Raw genomic sequence first — 17325 nt, forward strand, 5'->3', positions numbered from 1 at the left:
TGGGCTGGATTGTGAATTTGTCCCCTTCTCAACAGCTAAAGCCAACTGGCTTTGGGTGGTAGTGTTGGTTTTAGGCAGGATGCTGATTCCAAATTTCACAAATCTGCCTAAAATTTGTTTCTTTGTGGAGTGATGCACCGTACTGGGGATTGAACTCGGACACTCGACCACTGAACCACATCCTCAGCCCTTTTTTGTATTTTATTTAGAGACAGGGTCTCACTGAGTTACTTTAGCGCCTCACTTTTGCTGAGGCTGGCTTTGAACTTGTGATGCTCCTGCCTCAGCCTCCTGAGCCACTGGGGTTACAGGTGTGTGCCACCACGCCTGGCAGCCTAAAATTTTAGTTTTAGTTTAGATGACCATTCTATGTACTAGAATTCAGAAATTCCACCTCAGGAACTGTCTTGGGCCCCTCCAGGTTTGTGCAGATGATTATGAAATCAGTGGTTTTGACCACGCCTTAATTGTAATTTAATTTAAAATAGCTTCGTTCAGGAATGGTGTGTGTAGATCCCAGAACAGAACCATATTCTTTCAGACATGTGAAGCCACAGGTTTGCAGGAGAGATGATTTTCCCTAGTCCTCTGTTGGTGCTGGGTGAAAGTTTTCACTTGTTCTTGTTTGAGTGCACAGGCAGTGATATGCAGGTCCACTTGGGAATCTGTAAGTGGCATGCAGCAAGGACTCTGTGGGTCCTGCTGGCTGCAGAAGCCCTGGTCCCGGCTGTTGGGGGACAGGGCAGGAGATGAAGTCGTATTCACTCTGATTTGCCACACCTGTCTCCCATACCGAAAGGGCATTCCTGGTGGGATTTACCAGGGGAAGGGGACAGGGAAAGTCTGGTTAGTTTTGTTTTGCTATCTTTATGTAAATACAGCATCCAGTTTTCTCAAGAAGGTATGTATGAAGTCGCACAAGTCACACAGAAACCTGGGCTGAAAGCTGTGCCCTTCGGTGCTTCCTGTGTGGCCATTCTCAGGCTAGAGCAGTGCTTCTCAAACCTTTTAACCTTAGGACTCCGTCACACTTCTGAAAATCTGAAGGGCTAAGGTCATAGCTCAGTGGTAGGGGGTGTTTCTAGCCCGCACTACGTCTTGGGTTCAATCCCCAGGACAGCGAAAGAAAGGAAAACACAGCACTTCCCATTTTGTGGATTCTATCTATAGATATGTGTTCTGAATTCTACAATTACAAATTGAAATAATTTAAAAATATTTAATTCCTCTAAAAATAACAATCCGTGTTAAAGTGAAAGATATTAAAAATATCTTCCAAAACATGTTTTAGTAAGAAGTAATGACCTCCTGCATTGGTGTAAGCCTCTGGCCTGGTGGCTGCTTCTGTGCTGTGTCAAGCTATCACGTGTCATGCCTGGAAGTCTACCTCGTGTCAGGACAGAATGGCAGTGAAGAGAGCACATAACCCCCAACACTGCCAAGACATTTTGACCTCATGGGCACGGAGAGCATCTCGGGAATGCCTGGGAAACTTGGGCTGCATTTTAAGAACTGCTTTGGAGCGGGATGGTGGAGACTCGTGAAGGACCATCCCTGCTCCAAGGAACAGGAACTGGATTGTTAGCTTAAGAGGTGCCAGAGCCTCCATTGCCTCAGAGTGTGGAGGCTTTGCCTCAGGCCTGCTCCCTCCACCACCACACTGAAGTCCTAGCCCGGTGCCTGCGAAGCCAGCCTTGCAGGCTTCCAGGGAGTGGGCCGGGCAGTGCCTACGGAGAGAAAAGGAAGGGAGCTCGGGGCGCGGGTTTGCTCAAGCCAAGGCGGTCTTTGTCTAGCACTATTACTTCCCTGCTTCCAAACCTAGAAGAAAAGAGAAAATGCTTGACCATAAAAAAGCTGTGAAAGGGTACAGAAGTAGGACGTGTCAGGGGAAGGTGCCTGTTTGCCTGCTCTGCCAAGATGTACGATTTTATCATTCTGATGCCCAACCAAAAAAGATGGAACACTTTACTTTTTTGGTGCTGAGGATTGAACCCCGGGCCTCACGCATGCTAAGCACGTGCTCTATCACTGAGCTACACCCCCAGCCTCCGGAGTTTACTTCTAAGGTAATCACACTGCGACATGGTATATATTCTTAACCAGACAGTGTTGTAATAAATCAAATTTTGGATCCTTTTAGAATTGCTTTGAGGACTCTATAAAACATTCTTTAAAATACTGTGACCTGTTGTTCCCCTGCCTGCTGCCATGCCAAGGAGACAGTGAGTTCCTAGAAGGGAATGGTCATACTCGACTCCAGCACCTACCATTCTACCAGAGACTTAGTCAATTGAAACTGGAACGAGACGTGGTCTCGGTGCAAGCAACCGTCACTATGCTGAGTTCCTCAGATTCTGTGCACTTAGTGCTTATTCTTTAAAATGCCTTGTTTGCACTGGGCGCAGTGGCACACACCTACAATCCCAGCAACTGGGAAGGCTGAGGCATGAAGATCTCAAGTTCAAGCCCAGCCTCAGAGGTAAAGCACCCCAGGTTTGATCCCCAGAACAAACAAACAAATCCCAGTCTCTTCTGTAACATGTCACATGTGCTTCCCTTCCATCACAAGCACAGCTGGCTTGATTGTTGTGTCTGCCTTGTTTCTAGCTCTTTGCTCCTTATCCCACTCTCCCTACAATGCCACATCATCTCACTCTACAGGTAACTGCTTTTAAGTGAACCTATTCAGATGCAGAGGCTGGGGAGCAGCTGAGCCTCCTGGGCTAATGACCTTAGCTACATCACAGCATTGGGCCTGTAACTGAGATTCTGCAAAACACAGATTTCACACGCTGACCCTGCAGATTGCTCAGATAGTCAGTAAGCACAAAGCTAAGTGGTCCTTACTACGTTTGGTGTCAGTGAAGTGGGGGACTGCTTCAGGAAATGTCGCCTGGCTTGGTGGTGGTTTCTGCTGCTCCTGGGTCTGAGCTGGCCTCCAAAACCATGGGTGAGCAGCATTTCACACTCTTGCAAGCTGGAATATGGGGGGATTTGAAGACGACCAGACAGGCTTTCTAGAGCATCCTACTGTCTGAATAGACAGTGGCATGGAGAGCTGACAATAGGTATTAAATGTAAACCCGATGGAAAGATATTTTTGTGGTTGTCTGGTCCTAAGAGCTACTCAGGCCTGCCTGCAAATCTTGTCCCTGCAACCAGCTTAGCAGGACTCGGAATGTTAAAGGGGAAGAGCATGATAGGAGGCTGCTAAGGCAGCTGCGGGAGTCAGTGGTGACTTTAACTTCCTTCAGAAAGATAAAAGGAAGAGTCCAATAACCCTGAGGCCAGACTGCAGTCTGAGACCCCACACAGAAAGAGAAAAGTCAGTGACCAGCCCTTTCCATTTCTTGCTAACTGGGCTTTCTCTTAAACCTGCCCTTGAAGCTGCTGGAGCTCAGAGGAGCTGTCCCAATTCAGATGCGGCCCTGAGTCTGCAGCCCGCTTCCCGCCTCCTGTCTCCCCTCCCGTATTCTTAAGGCCATGAACTCAACACTCCTGTCTGTACTTGATATACGCCCTCAGGACCCTCAGAGGATCTAAAGTCATTGCAGTTGGTGTCTGCAATCCTTTTCAGCCTCTGTGCTCAGCCTGACAAGCTTAATCCTTCCACCGCTTGGCTTTCCTTGAAAAGGGAAGTTTGTGCACAGTCCAGCAGAAGTGGCCAGCTCTGTCCTTAGTGGACTGTACAGTTGCAAGGTACCCAGGGAAAGGAGGCGAGCGCTTCCCCTCACTTCCTTCCGTTGGGTGTAGCCCACACCAGACTGGGTCTGTTAACGCGCCTGATAATGAAAGATGGATTACCTGGGATCAGCCAGCCCAAGAGGCAGGGCCGAACTAAGCCTAGTGCAGCTGAAAAGCAGCTTAAAACCTTCAAGGGGCAAAGGAACTAGAGAGAAAGCTATCATATGACAACTAGTGAGAACATCCCATATTTTTATATTTCAAAGCAGCAAAAATTTCGATCTTCAACTCAGAAGGCAGGCAGGAGGACTGCAAGTTTGAGGACAGCCTGGGCAGTTCAGCTTCCAAAAGACCCTGCTTCCAAAAGGGCTGGGGGTGTAGCTCAGTGGGCAAGTGCCCCTGGGTTCAATCCCCAGTGCCACAACAAAAATTCAGTCTTCCTAGCCACAAGTGGGTAATTGTCAAAGCTCGGGAACACGGGGTTTTTTAAAATACAGTCAGAGATTTTCTATAATTAAAAAATAAAATGTTCCATTTTCCAACCCCCTGAAATCTGTAAGCTGGGAGTAAGATCCATCACACAAGGTGATACCAGCCAGACGAGGCTTCCTCTCTTTTTCCTTTCACTCTCGGAGAAATAAGCAGCTCACATTTGCCCTTTATGGGACAGCAGGACCCCCTGCCTCACGACCATGGCGGCCCACAGGAACTCATTTGTGACGGTGACTCAACGTCAGCTAGTCTTCATTCCTATTAGTCCCGGCTGCTAGTTCTCACTAAAGAATATGACCTGACAAAATCGGAACTGTCACCAGGCACTGGGGCTTAGTGACCTATCAATACGAAGGATGCAAAGGGAACATCTCTCTTTGGGTTCCAAATGTGAAGAGCTGGATCTGAAGATACAGAGCCTTTTTGTCCCTCTGTGGGGTGAAGTACCAGAGTGATATGCACACCAGACACCCACCTGGTCACACAGCAGCTGCCACAAGTCACCCCAGCACACAAGCATGCAGCTTCCAGTCAGTCAGAAATCCCAAGCCAGAAACTGTTCAAAGGAGCTACAGGAGCCCTCAGGGAGGGTGCAGGGCGAGGCAAGGAAAGCAGTAAACACTGGAGGTTGGAGGTTTGGGAGGCCATTTTGTAGCACATAAGCTGTTTTGTAGGGGTGGTTTGACTGCCCCAAAATATGCCATTTGCAGCTTTGCCTCATGAACTTAATTGGAAGAAAAGGTCTGACAGTTTCCTTGGGCAGTGGGGACCCTTCAGTTGGTTTCCACCCCGGTGAAGTTGGCAGCAGAGAAGACGGAGTCCCTCCAAACTTTTCAGCCCGCCTTGTTTCTGCAGGTCTAACGTTCAAGCCTGTGAAGAGTCAGCCCACTGCCATCTAACTGAAGGCCCAGATACGCCTTTTTCTGGGGCAATAACATGTCAGATGTCCCTTTTTCCTGGTGGCACTTCACTCTGATGTTAATGTACCTTACTTGGAAGATTTGAGCTGTCTACTCAGGATCTATAGGAGTTAAGTACTGAGCTTAGAACCCAGAAACAAAGGCTCATAGTTATTTCAAATAATGACAAAATTCCCTGATGTCTCCCCAGCATCCTGAGCCTTGGCTGAATAGGAACTGAAGAACTTGCTTGGTGAGACTGAATTTCCACATCCAGTTTTGGCCAGTGAAGTCATGTGACTTTGGGACCAAGAAGGTCACTGATAGAAGAACCACCCCTCCTTTGCCTTAGAAAATTGCTTTTACAAACTTGCCTCACAAGGAAATGAAGGGCTAATCCTAGAAGTACTCTCAACTCTTAATGACCTAGCCACTGACCTGGCCGGTTCTTCCTCCGGCACAGCATCCCGGAATCAGACTCTTTCACACCTGATTCATTACCTTCTGATACCAAAGCAAAGGAGTTATTAAGGCCCTGAACTGTCACTCTGAATAGGCAGAGAAATGGCAGAACACTCATCACTAGATAAGCGTATGCTTAACACACACTTAAATGGAACAGGAAAAGATGAGGTAGCGGGTTTAAATACAAGAAAACAGCTTACTTTTATCTCAAATATTTGCATGCTGAGGAACTTGTGTGGCCCATGTGATTCCAAGATATGGCTCAGAAGTTACACTTCTTTATCTGAAGACCAACATCAATACTTCAGGTTGTGCCATGTTTCTCCCCACTTGTCCCTATACCGTGTAGGAGCTGTCTGTACGTCCACACACGTACCCATGTCAGGGATGGTCTCAGGCAGGCCTTCCCAGGTAAGCAGCACCCGGTTGGTTTACTTTCCCTGGTTGTCTCTAGTTCCATTTTTTAGTGAGAAACTTGAGAAAAAGGGTATTAGCAGAGCCAGATTCCAGTGGCCTCCTTTTTAAACTCATTTAGATAAACTGAAATGGGAGAATGTTTGAGAGGCAAGTCTGCAATGTGTACTCTGGAATAAAAGCCTTCTAAAGGATTGTTTTACAGAAATGGAAAAAGGATGGGCAGGGCACACTGACTAAGATTCTGGGTCAGTCCTGAAAAAATCTCACTTGTCTGGTAGATTTGAAAAGGCTGCTTCTTCCCTGGCAACCAAGTGTTTCAAGTTCTCAGGTCAAATGCTTGACCTCCTGCCAGATATGATGAGCTTTTAAAGAAGCAACCCTTTATCATGGGGGTGGGACACCTTAATGTCATGACAAAACCAAACCTAGTAGCTGTTTAATTACATCCAACTCAGAAGGATATGTTGTTTCCATCAGAAAACTAGTTAAGTTGTACACAGGGTCCTAATTAAACTATCCCCTTCCTTATCCTTTGTCATACAGAGCTCCATGAAGTCGCCTAGTGATCAGAAACCTTAAGCTGTTCTTAAGAAATTGCTGCTCTACATGCTGGGCACTGTGGTGCACGCCTGTGCTCCCAGTGGCTTGGAGGCTGAGGCAGGGGGATCAAAAGTTCAAGGCCAGCCTCAGCAACTTAACAAGTCCCTCAGCAATTCAGTGAGGCCTGTCTCAAAACAAAAAGGTCTGGGAAGGTAGTCAGTGGTAAAGCACCCCTGGGTTCAATCCCCAGTACCAAAAAAAAAAAAAAAAAGGAACAAGAAGAAAAGAAATATTGCTAACTAGCTTCCTGAAGTACAAAGAGTGGTTGAATTTCAGTGTTAAAAATGATAATCCAAACAACATGTATCCCATTTGTTTACAATAAAAAAAAATGATAATCCTTTAAAACTAATTCTTAAAAAAAAAAAAACTAACCCCTACAAAGTAAAAGTTTTTAAATAACTAAATTTAAAAAAAATCAAAGACTTTATTGGATAAGTGTTACACAACATTCTTCAACATTTAACTCTGAGCATACTTAAGATGAGAAACAATTTTTGTCATTCAAGTCTACAAAACGAAATAGGCTTGTGAAGATTTGAAATACAGACAAAAGGTAGCATGAAGCAAAGCTTAAATATTAAGCAACTAAAGCAATATAAGTGATGTCACAACATGGTCTAGATTTTAAATACCACCAAGTTTCATTTTTTAAAAAATGAAAATCTAGTTTGTAACAAAACATCTTTGAGAATTCTTCATGAGAAAAAATATTTAGATACTTAAAACTCGATCTCTCCCAATTCTTTTGCCTTTATATTATTACTTCTTGGTCATTTCCATTACTCTACACAAAGAATCCTAAAGCTTAAAGTCCTCATTATACAATCCACATGTAATCCCACGAAGGCTTGGGAGTTATCTGGTTCTTGAAGTGAGCCTGAAAGTTACTGCTGGTGTTAGGTATCTGAAAGAACAAGATGACCCATGCCATCGCCCTTAGGCCATCTAGTGTAGGGCACCTGAAAGTATCTGTCATCTTTAGAATTTCCTGCTGCTATAGTTCCTGAGCTGACTTTTTCCAATTTGATAAGATATATAATGACTTCATAATACGGAATCTTCCAAAAAGGTAATTTTAGGATGCAGTCAAAACTTTTAATTACTTGCAATGTCATTAGGATGTGTATTAAGTTCACAAGGCTCAAGACTGCCTGTCTTTTCTTCTTGAGTTGTAAAAACAAATCAGTCAGGTAAATTAAATATTCTAAAACTTTCACCTAGAACATTTTATCAATCCTGAGCATGTGGTTATTAGGGACTCCAAATCTATAAAGATCATGGAAAGTTTGAATACCTGAGCCAAGTGCTCGGTTACCTGTTATGTTGCTTCAAATGAATCTGTGAGTTGCTGGTTTTTTTTTTTTTTTTTTGGCATTTTTTTCCTTTTTTTTTTAATAAGTAATCAATATGGGATTATCTTTCTGGTTTAAAAAATAAATCAGTATTGCCACTAAAAAACTTGTTTTTTTTTTTTTTATTAAAAGTACGGCACCATCAAATATAAAATGCCTTAAAAATGTAGTACTAACAGGTCCATCTGGTTTTCTCATGTTTTCTCCATTCATTAAAAAAGAAAAATTAAGATTTTTCATAATATGTACTTAGCAAAGAAAAAAAAATTATGGTCTCTATTAAGAATTCATGTTCCATGCACAGAAAGTTCAGCTATCTTTATGGATCTGTTCCTTCCACTCATCCCCCAGGGCCACGTCCTAGCTGGCACCTGTGAGGATTTCTTGCATTTAGATGGAGGGGCTCTCTGTGAAGAGGTCCACATCAAAATTTAGATGTTGTTACCTCTTCTGAACAAGACAAAATCAGTAAGGATAGATACAAGAATAAAATTTTTTCCAGCTCAGTAAATTAAGAACTAGCTCTTGGAGTATACATTTTTACTCCAAGGTCAACACTAGACTATCCACTTGGAGTCAAATATGAAAGATAAGCATGTAGTTATGAAAATGTGCACAAAATGTTAAATACTAGTGGCAAATAAATACACCTTAATATGTTCTAACAAGCAAACATGTATTCAAGATAATACAGCCCTGCTTTATTAAAGAAAGAAATGATCCAAATTTGTTTGTGGAGTGGGGCACTTTGCCATCCCTCCAGCGGGATGTTAGATAATCTTTCCTCTTGTTTCCACTGGCACCCTGAAGGAGACATTAACCTTAGCACGAGACTATTGCTGTTTCATAAGAACCATTCAAGAAATGCCTTTGCTCATATCTGAACTGATTAACACAAGCCTTGGAGCAAGCACAAAGTTTAAGAATGAAAAATCATTCAGCATTTCTGCATCATCCCATGCCTTTTGGGCTGTCCAGACTTTACTAAGAACTTCACATTCTAAGGAAGTTACTGTCAGTGATTCTTCATACGTAAAATTCAAGTGAGTTCTTATGTGTATTCACATCACTTTCTCCTCATCTCATGCATAATTTATTGCAGTAGTTTTAGAAAATATTCCCTAATACCTTTTCTTCAGTTTAATATAATGCAAGTGCCCCTTTTTTAGACTGTTGGTTTAACCACTGCCTTAACATTTACTTCTTAGTGCAGCTTTAAAAATCTCCAATTTCATTCAGTCCTGATGCTCTGGTGTTCTCTGTCATTGTGGTACAGGTCCATGAAACCAGCAGCCTGCTAATGTCTTTGTGCTGAAATATAGTAAAGAGAAGGAAGAAAATGTAGTTAAGCACAGGTAATTATATGAGAAAAAAAGAAGTCCTTGTTTAAATTAAGCCCTACATAGATATATGGGATTTTTTTCTTTTAAATCAATTAAACTTGACCAATTTTTTTTTTTTTTTTGAGAAAACAACTTACTGCCATTCTAAACCAGCAGAAGCATTTGTTGTTATTTCTGAAGTATATCTGGCCAAATTCCAACACAAGTTAAATGCTGTCATCTTCACATAGTTATTCTGCACTTGAGTCTTTTTTTTTTAAATACATGTTCATGAATATTTGCCTAATAACAGGAAAATTTTAACTTTGTTCTTTATGTTGACATTTCAAGGTAATAAGAAGTCAAGGTAGCTGGGGTACTGCTAGGAAACACCAGCCTTCTCTAGACAAGAGAGCCTGCAGTCTTAAGAAGCAAATTTATATACAGTACCAGGCTACTAAAAATCAGCAGAAGATCACCCTGTTTGTACATGTGCACACGGCAAATAAGAGGGGAGTGGAAGGTGCCTCCCCAGAGGTAGACACAGCCCATCAGAAGGCATCAAGAGTACCATTTTGATACTAGAAGACAATTCAGGTACACTGATTAGAACACAGTGTCCCTTATTATACCAGCAAACCTGATTACCAACAAAGCCACACTTCACAATAGCTCCAACAAAAAGCAGGACTCCAAGCATATGTTTACAGAGAGCAAGGCTTATAAAAATCACTGCCAAGTAGCATGACCAATGCCCAACATTGCCAACCTCCTAATATCACACAGTAAGAATTCCACTGAAACCCTCTACAATCCCTGGGTATGTCTCTCAATTTGGGAGCACCAATAAAAGTTTGAACTACAGAAGAAGTGATCCATGAAAAGACACATGAGGGTTTTTGTTTGTTTGTTTGCTTGTGTCAAATGCATTTTTAAACCAGAGATATGGTATTTTGGTGGAATAACAACAGACAAAACAAACAGAATGCAAAAAAGGAAAAATGAAGAACTACCCCATTCTTCCCAATGTTTAACTTCTAAACAGTTCAAAGTGGGTGACTTCCTGTGGTTTAACAGAACTCTTGATTTTCTGTTAACTTCCCAGTGCTGCCATGCTTCATCTGCTTAGTGGATCAAGGCCTATAAGAAAAATTCCACAGGACATCCTATCATATTTCTTTTTAAAAATGAAAAATGACTTGTAGCCATAAATAATGCACACATCAATATGAAAGGTGGATGTAGTCCTTCTAAAGAAAGATTAACACTATTTTTAAATTCCATATTAAGTTTTTACTTTCTAAAAGTAAGATATCCAGCTAATGGGATCATAATCCTAACAGATTTTGACTCACATAGAACTTTTGAGGGAAAAAAAAAGAGCCAATGCCACTTATGATTCCATTTCCTTCTTTTTATGAGTCTTAAAACCTGACTGATCTTAGTGAGGCCTCCTCAAGTTCAGTTAAGATCAGAGCAGGAAAGCCAAGGATTCCTATGAGAGGGGCAGAAAACCAAGACCACTGTTCCCTCGAGATCACCATAAGGTAGCTTATCACCATATACAGACGAGTCCAAAGTTCAGCCAGTCTCTATCTAAAAGATGCCCTTCTGAACCAGCTTGCAAATTATAGCTCATTTGTAACTACTATTTCGCTCTTCAGTAGCTGCAAAAATACCAGGTTAATAGCCCTGCCCCTACCCCAGAAAGAAAGCTTAAATATTTCCTCCTTTTATTAAGAAAATAATGAAAGATCATAAATTCAAAAGGAACACAGCAACAACACAAAAATCCCGTGAACTTTTCCTACCAAATGAGAGTTCAAAATAAGCAACAGGCGTCATCCAGAGAATCAATAAAAAACGAGCTTAAAGAAATACAACTACATTTCAGTATTATCTTTTTCCACCCCTGGAATTCCTGCCTTATTATAAACAACAGTTCTGAGATTAAATCACTAAGATTGTGTGTGTGTGTGTATACATATTTATACTTATGTATACAGGAAGACATAATGACTACTAGGAAGTTAATGAATACAAAAGCGACAAAGATTGAAACACGGAAACAATAAAGAAACGCAGTATTTGATCTTTCATGGATACGCAGTTATTTGATATAATTCTACAAAACAACTCCCAACTTCTACCGTCCTACAAGAAACTGCTCTCAATTATGGAAACTCACAGGAAGCTCTACTTCTTTATCACAGCAGGCAGAATCAATTGAATGTTATTTCCACTCATTAAAGCTACCATCTACATGAAGTACATCCAGCTATTGAGGTCAATGAGAACTAAAGAAAAGGGACTAGTGAATTCTTTGGAGTCTAGCCTAATCTCCTCCAGGAATGATTAAGTGATGACATGATGCCCTCTTCACTTCGTGGCAGGGCTTCGAACAGACAGACCTGCCCGTTTCACTGTTAACTTCAATGCTCCCAGTCTGAATCCACAGTGGTCTGTCAGACACTGTAAGGGAGCAGCAGGACTCGTCACTGTCTGATGTAATAGCTGCCATTTGTTGAGACCTATGGTAGAAAAAACCAAGTTAACAAAAATAGAGCAGTCATTTGAGTTCTTTTTAATCTATTTTACCAAAAAAATTTTAAAAATAAGACCAAAATTCAGTTGAATTTTCATAATGAATTTATTCTGGATAAATTGCTGGCTTCACAGAATGCCAGCTGTGCAGACACACCAGCCTCGGCCAGGAGAGGGCACTCTCCAGCCCAAGTCCAAGCAGCAGCAAGGTGCCAGGGGTCACCACTGTGCTGCCTCCAAGCAAACTTACAAACAAAACGGGGGGATTAACTCACATTTAATGTTCCTGAACCCCCCAAAAATTGCTATCTAACACTAGCCTAGTGTGGGGGCAGTTCTGATCTTCTTGACCATACATGAGGTCTGCAGGTCTGCAGTGTCCTCTCTAGTATCACGTCATTCACAAACTCAAGGGCCCTGGTTCCAGAAGACCGACTGCCACCGTAAGCCCTTTTCTTTCCACCGGGATGACCACCCTTGCATACTATTCAGGACCTAATATCTACACGGTGATAACTGGTTGAAATCGTAGTTATAATGAGTTAAAAATACTAAGAACAATTCAAATGAAGGACTGGTATTTCAAGCTTTGGTTTTAAACATATTTGCTTGTTTGCTTACCTCCTCTTCCCTAGTTTAAGTACAAATAAGAATCAAACCTGTCACTTCAGTGCACTCAATGGGGAGTCACTGATTTAGATAATATTCAGTTCTTATAACATTATCTTTTAAGAGTCTAAATCAGAAGTAATCGCATATTAAAAAAAAAACTTTAGAAGGGCTCTCTGACATTGAAAAGGAGAAATTCTTTTAAACATAATTACTTCTGAGTTCTAATCCAGACGAAGACAAATTTTAAATGAGGTTTAATAATGAGGTTATTTTACGTGGGAAAACTTAAATATACTATAACTATAACCCAGCAACAATCACGCAAGAAAAAAGGAATCTGAAGGCACTACAGGACTTATCTTTGGAAACTCTCCCTAAGTAAAACTTCTGTTAGGTTCCAAAAGTCCATTTGAAAGAACCTGCTTTTCGATTCTACAGCAGGGAGCTAAGGAGATACATCAAAGGATGATAGAGCTCATCTTTTCCTGTACAGTTCCTCTCTGGCACGCCCCTGGAATGCTACATGAAATATCAACACGACAGTCCCCCCCACAGAGCCTGGCCTGTGAGCCTCGTGCTGACATTTAACACGGTTTCCCTTCAGGGCTTCCAGGGTCTCAATGTTCTCTCTAGACACTCATCACCATTCAGGACATGCATTAGGAAGAGCCAGGGAGCCCCAGCTGTGACGCAGTGAAAGGAGGGACACCCCCATGAAAGGCGGCCATATCCTTGAAGTTCCTTATTTGGTCCTTTAAGAGAAAGCCTTAGTGCCACAAAGGCACTACTCCTAGGAGGCAGCAGAGATCTAAAGGCACAAGTCAGAATCGGGTATCAACAGTTGGTCCCCCGTGTGAAGTGAAAGAAGGAAGTAGAAGAGGCCATGCTCTCAGTGCAAAGTCCAGAATTTAACACTCAAGGATTAAGACTGTACACATGTACCTACCTACTATTTCACTAAACGCTGGATGTGAATTTTCTTGATACAATGTGATGCAACATAGAAAAGCCGGAAATGCGTCTAGTATCTCGTTTTACAAGACATTCTGGTTTTCTAGCCTTAGTGCTGCTTTTCTAACCAGTTATTTTTCTAGATTTAGACAAACTGCACATAGTTCTCCCCAGCATACCAGGACACACACCAAGATGTGCCACTCCCAGCCAAATTCCTCGCTAAAAACTAAACTGGGCAAAGTCCTCGGTTTGTAATCAACAGCATCTCAAAAATGAACCAGGGGTAAAAATGACCATCCTTTAGAAAACAGGGCCGTGACACACAGATAGAGGCCTTGAAATGTCAAGTCTGTCCCTCTTAGAAAAGTTTCCTACTCAGTCCTACCAACAGTAATGCAGATTTTTTCGAATTAATGTCTACTGCTTATTGCTCACCAAAACATTAAAATAACAAAATGCCAAGGTCCCAAGGGAACACGGCATCTGTGCATATCAGCAGGTTTATGTGAAAGCTGACAGGCGCAGCTTTGTGGTTCTCACACCTTTGTCACTGCCAAGCTCCCTTGACAAGACCTTCATGCTTGCAGCTCAGTCTTCTCACAGCCATGGGAAGGACTTGGGAGGTATGGTCATGGGAGTTGGTGACTAGTTGTCAGTACATGTCTTATTCATTCTTAAGTAGATGATCGTTCCTACTCATGCCAGGCCCGGTGTTTGCCACTGAGAGTGCAAAAGGGAGAGAGTACATGTGTTATACACACGATGAGTCAGGAGTGGAAATATGCCCACGTGAGCTGAATATGAGTTTCCATCATGGTCGTTCCCTGACCTCCAACCCAGCTACCCTCCTCAAATGCCAGTTAAAGTAAGTGAGTTCATGCTGCTTCTAGAAAGCTGGGAATAATCTTACTATGATGACTGGAATAATCATACTGATTATTGAAACCTAAATATCATTTTTTCATTTAAAATGAATGTCACAAGACAGTTATCAAAACCCATCAGAATGAATTTCTCTGCCACAAACACAAAGGTGGTGGTAACGATACCAAGTATTTATACAAGTCTTATGCCAGGCACTTTTCTAGTGCTTTAAATATCTAAATTCTCACCATTACCTTATGAAGAGGTACTATTATTATTCTCCCATTTCACAGATGATGACAATGAGGTAACCTGCCTAACTTGTCAAGCCCTGAATCTAGGCTATCAGGCTCAGGAGCTTGTACTTTCAACCACGTGCCTAAAAAGTAAAAGAGATGCTTCTTCGCGCAATAAAAACCTGCTACCACATGCTGGTGATGCACAACTGATAATGCTCCAGCCCACCTGCATCACTGGCAAGCTGTATACTCATAAGTACCCACTTTTATCTTTTATAGTCAACTGGATGACACTCTCATATTTCTACAAACACTCTCCTCAGGCAACCAAAAACTTCCATTATATTTTACCTGTGGGAAAAACTATACTCCTTGGGTTTTCAAAAGTTCTTAAGTGAGTCTCTGTGCTGAGAGAACTGAGCATGAGATGAGTGTAACAAAATTATGTTAAATAGATAAAAAAGAGAAAAGACATCCTTGCTAAAACTTGCTATGAATTATTAAAAATTACAAGGTTTTTTTATTTTCAAGAAAAAGGGGGGGAAAATGTGATCACTTCAGCTATGAAGTGCTTGGTTTTGCTTTTTGATACTGATACCAGTACAGAATGACAATGACATGGTTTCTGGTTAAAACTCAGATTTCTAAGCCACGGAGAGGCAACTGTCACATTCTTATGATACAAGGAAAACCCTACATTTAAATGACAACTGTTTTCAACTTTTTATTTAAACGAGAACTTACCAAACAATTGGGAATTTGAAGAAAAATATTTAATTCATGTTTAAACTAAGTTTTAAGAATCGTGTTTTCAACATCAAAGCTTTATGAAACTGTTTTACAAAGAAAACTTGAACTCAGTAAAAGACCCATTAAGTTAGATAACATCCATTTCAGCCACCTAAATTTTTCAGCTGAAACTAACTCAGAAACTCAGTATTTTGATAATTGATTGACTTATGAGCCTACAACATCTCTTCTTTTCACTTCCCCACAGAGGAATGCTGAAATCTATATGAAAAATTAAAATGCAGAAATTAGTTTTTTTCAGGAATTAAAAGCATTAAAAGTTGACTCAGTTCATCCCAAACTGGTTTTCAAAATGCAATGTAAAAATTAATTCAGTATTTCCTACCAAAGTGTGGTACAAAAGATGATCACAGAACTTTATTAAAGTTATACATGTTAGGTATGTCAAAGCATATTTGTTTTCCATTAACTACTCACATACAAAGGGGGAGAGTGAATGAATCAAAGAAAATAGTACATAGATGATGAAAATATGACAAAAAGCATGATGGTATGTAAATAACTTAAGTGTAGGCTAATAATCTAATTTTATTACTAAAATAATAACTTGTTTCCATGTTCATAAATATTGGTCAAAAATTGTCCTTATTACTTGAAGGGGATAGTTTTAACTAAAACCTACTCTCAACAGGCAGATGCAGTCACATTTAATTCACCTAGAAATTTTACCAACAGGCAATTCTCGTTCTTGAAAACGGGGCACCATTAGCACTGTGGGCAGCATCTCCTATATAGGGCTGTAAGTGGGTTAGGAATGAATCCTGGAAAGCTGGCACTACCAGTAGCATAATCCAGTTACAGCGCTGACCACGCCCCCCCAAAAAGGGGTGGGTCCTATGACATAATTCCCAATGCCTTCTAGAACAATACCACTGCAAATTTAAAGATTCTATCAAAAGCTACACATGGTGGCACATGCCTGTGATCCCAGCTACTTGGGAAGATGAAGCAGAAGGATCATTAAGTTCAAGGCCAGCCTGGGCAACAGTGAAACCCTGTCACAAAATAAAAAAAAATAAAAAGGGCTAAGGATGTACCTCAGTTGTAGAGTGCCCCTTGGGTTCAATCCCTAGTACCAGAAGAAAATCAAAAACAACAAAAAACCAACAACAGATTACTGATGGACAGTTGTGATGAATATATGTAATACCATAAAACTATACAAATAAACTTGATTTTAAGATGGTAAATTTCAAGTTATGCCTATTTAAGCACAATTTTTTAAATACCACAAAAACTGCAATGCTTTATTGAAAGAAAAGATTATTTCTACTTGATCCCACAAGGAAATTCCTGTTTGGATCTATAAATGTTAAGTCTTGGCTGGGGGTGTAGCCCAGGATAAGACCATGGGTTCCATACCCAGCACTGCAAAAAGTAAAATAGTAATATTGTTTCTTACTTGAGTGAAAATTAAACAAAGAATCATTTCTCTTCTGATCTTAGTGTCAGTTATACATGGTCTAAAGAAACCAAGACACCTTGCAAAACTAAAATATAAATCATCTACATCACTCTGACTTTAAACTTCTTATTTCTTATTCAGAATAACACAACAGAAATGCAAACTGCAAATGCTTCCACTTTTCAATTCCATGGAAGCTTAAAGGAACACAGTTAAAAGTACATAAAAACAAACTATGAAGAGCCTCGTAACTTAGAACCAGGTGAAATCAATGCAGTCTAGTTGTTTTCCTTTCTCCTGGTAGCTGGCATGGCCTCCCCCTAGCTTTGAGTTCCTGTAGCAGGCATTTCTATTAGAGATTGTCTTAATAGCTATAATATCAGTACAATCCCAAAGCAAAAAGCAAAAACTGAATTTCTCCCAACTTAGAAAATGGGTCTTCATTCAGTCATATTCCCTATTGGGGGCCATCACTGGACATAAATCCTTGAGTTAAAACATTACTAACTTTTCTAGACAGTTGCCAATCTGCTACAAGTAAGAACAAATGTGAACCAATGCAGCACAAATCATAGAACGTTCACAACTTAAATGGGAAAATCTAATTTTAAACCAAATTGCAGATTTTTTTATTTCCAATTTCCAACTCAGTTATTCAATAGG

The 17325-nt window shown here is 41.0% G+C and overlaps 1 protein-coding gene across 3 annotated transcripts in view; it reads right to left on the reverse strand.

The window, feature by feature from the left end:
* Window positions 1-6966: 6966 nt before the first annotated feature.
* The window catches only part of Pwwp2a (PWWP domain containing 2A), a 34991-nt gene continuing 24632 nt past the window's right edge, over window positions 6967-17325 (reverse strand). Inside the window, exons 3-4 of one of the 3 annotated variants that reach the window (XM_047555681.1) lie at window positions 11646-11765; window positions 6967-9223 (exon numbers count right to left, since the gene is read on the reverse strand). In XM_047555681.1, the coding sequence (XP_047411637.1) occupies window positions 9210-9223; window positions 11646-11765 (134 nt within the window). In that variant the 3' untranslated portion in view covers window positions 6967-9209. Of the gene's footprint in view, window positions 9224-11645; window positions 11766-11892; window positions 14065-17325 lie in introns of those variants that run through there. The other 2 variants (XM_047555682.1, XM_047555680.1) reach the window with 2 other exon arrangements.

The sequence above is a fragment of the Sciurus carolinensis genome, chromosome 6 (assembly GCF_902686445.1).
Source record: "Sciurus carolinensis chromosome 6, mSciCar1.2, whole genome shotgun sequence".
NCBI classification, from domain to species: domain Eukaryota; kingdom Metazoa; phylum Chordata; class Mammalia; order Rodentia; family Sciuridae; genus Sciurus; species Sciurus carolinensis.